The 1,806-nt window shown below is 36.2% G+C and overlaps 1 protein-coding gene across 1 annotated transcript; it reads right to left on the reverse strand.

The window, feature by feature from the left end:
* Window positions 1-7: 7 nt before the first annotated feature.
* On the reverse strand, window positions 8-1,307 carry LOC113704263 (uncharacterized; the record flags this gene model as incomplete). The annotated part of the gene is made up of 3 exons (XM_027226054.2): window positions 1,016-1,307; window positions 389-589; window positions 8-251 (listed from the first exon to the last, which is right to left on the reverse strand). Coding segments are annotated over exons 1-3 (482 nt in total), but the record flags the coding sequence as incomplete, so codon positions are not given.
* Window positions 1,308-1,806: the final 499 nt, after the last annotated feature.

Here is a 1,806-nt window from a genome sequence, read left to right on the forward strand (position 1 = left end):
TAACTGCTTACCATCAGCTCGACAATCCTCAGATTTTTGGCTATCATTTAGCTCATGCACCAGTTCTGCTCCCACAGTGTTATCAACTTCTCTAACACTCTCCAGGCGCTCTTCTATGCTTGGACTAATCCCACTATCCGAAAATTCCGTGACTGCATCTGAAAACACATCATCTTCTGATTTACTTGACTTCAGACCAATACCTGCACCACTCCCAACCTCCTTCACACTTCCTTTCTCCATCTTGGGACCTTAAAAAGTATTATTCTCAAAACACTAAAATAGCACTAAGCCAAAAATAACAATAATACCAAAAAAAAAAAGAGAATACATTTACTAGAATATCAAACTAAATTCTGTGTAAAGAAAATATCAAAATATTTCTTACTTGGGGTTTTCACAATATCGTCATCAGAAAGATGGTCATCATCAGATATATGGTCAGTTTCTGAGTCAACTAATTTATAACCTTCAACTTTTCCACAAACCCTTTTGTGGGCTCTCCTATGTTTGGCACTGGGATGTGGATTTGGGAAAGGCCAACCACACTTGTGGCACACATGAACCCCATGCCCCTCATGCCCTCCTGCTGCAATATTAATCATCAAGAAATGTAGAAAACTTTAATATTATCATATGATAAAACCCTTTTTTCACACTAACCAGAACATAAAACTACTATTAGTAAAAACAAGCAAGGAAAAACATGTTTCAGCATTTCAAGAAAAGAACAAAATCATCACTCAGACAGCAAGAAAAGTAAAATACACAAGTAAAGGCAGCAAAATTTCACAAATTTGTGTGTGTTCTGCGTGTAAATAAATATATTATACTTCACCAAGTAAACTCAAAGAGCAGGATCAAGAAAACCCAACTGAAGAAAGTAAAACCAAAAAGAAGAAAGAAAGAAATTCTTGAAATACACGGCAAGACTTTAGCAAGAAACAGAGCAACCGATGTATCAAAAAAAGCAAGGACTTTGACAAAAACCATGTCGGAAAAGAGAGTAACAAACCTGATGAAGGGGTTTTTTTGTGATCTTGAACATCCATAATGGTAGAAAAATTCAGAGGAGAGAGAGACACACACAGAAAGACTGAGACTTTGTATCCTGTGTGAAAGGCAGTTGATGGAATGAAGAATGGGAAATGTACTAAGACAGAGAGAGAGAGAGAGACTGTGTGTGTGTGCGTGTGAGTGTGTGTGTGTGTTCTGTGGAAGACTGGCGGAATGTATCAGGACTTTGAGAGAGAGAGAGAGGGGAGAGAGCGAGAGTGTAAGAAAGACAGGCGATGAAAGGAAGAAGGGACAGCATGTGAGTATTATCAATCAGTTACTACTCACTATTTCCATTTCTTTATTTATCTTTTTTTTTTGGTTTTATATTAGGTAATAAAATTCTTTTGAGAAAATATCCAGAAGGAAAATAGTGGGAAAAAAAAAAGATAAAAAGAAGAAGGAAAAAATAAAATAGAAACAAATTCAACAAAGGTGGACTGCGGAATAGTCCATGATAAAATGCCAATAGGAAATTTGCACGTGGCAGCTGTATTGCTCTAGACACTCTCGACCCTATCGTGCGCCTTGAGTTGTTCATACCATAGAAATTAACGGATTTAAGATGAAAAGATGTGGATTTAGCTGTGATTTAGGATAGAACGATGCGAATTTATTCTATTTTATCTTCTGGTATTTTGATTTTCTCGCAAACAATTAATTTGTTGTTATTCTTTTATTTTAATAATGAAGAGAAGCAAATGTGTCTTGATGTTTTCTATGGAAATTGTGGGTTTGTTTGGGCAGAGT

This window comes from Coffea arabica, unplaced genomic scaffold (genome assembly GCF_036785885.1).
Source record: "Coffea arabica cultivar ET-39 unplaced genomic scaffold, Coffea Arabica ET-39 HiFi ptg000059l, whole genome shotgun sequence".
In the NCBI taxonomy this organism is placed as follows: domain Eukaryota; kingdom Viridiplantae; phylum Streptophyta; class Magnoliopsida; order Gentianales; family Rubiaceae; genus Coffea; species Coffea arabica.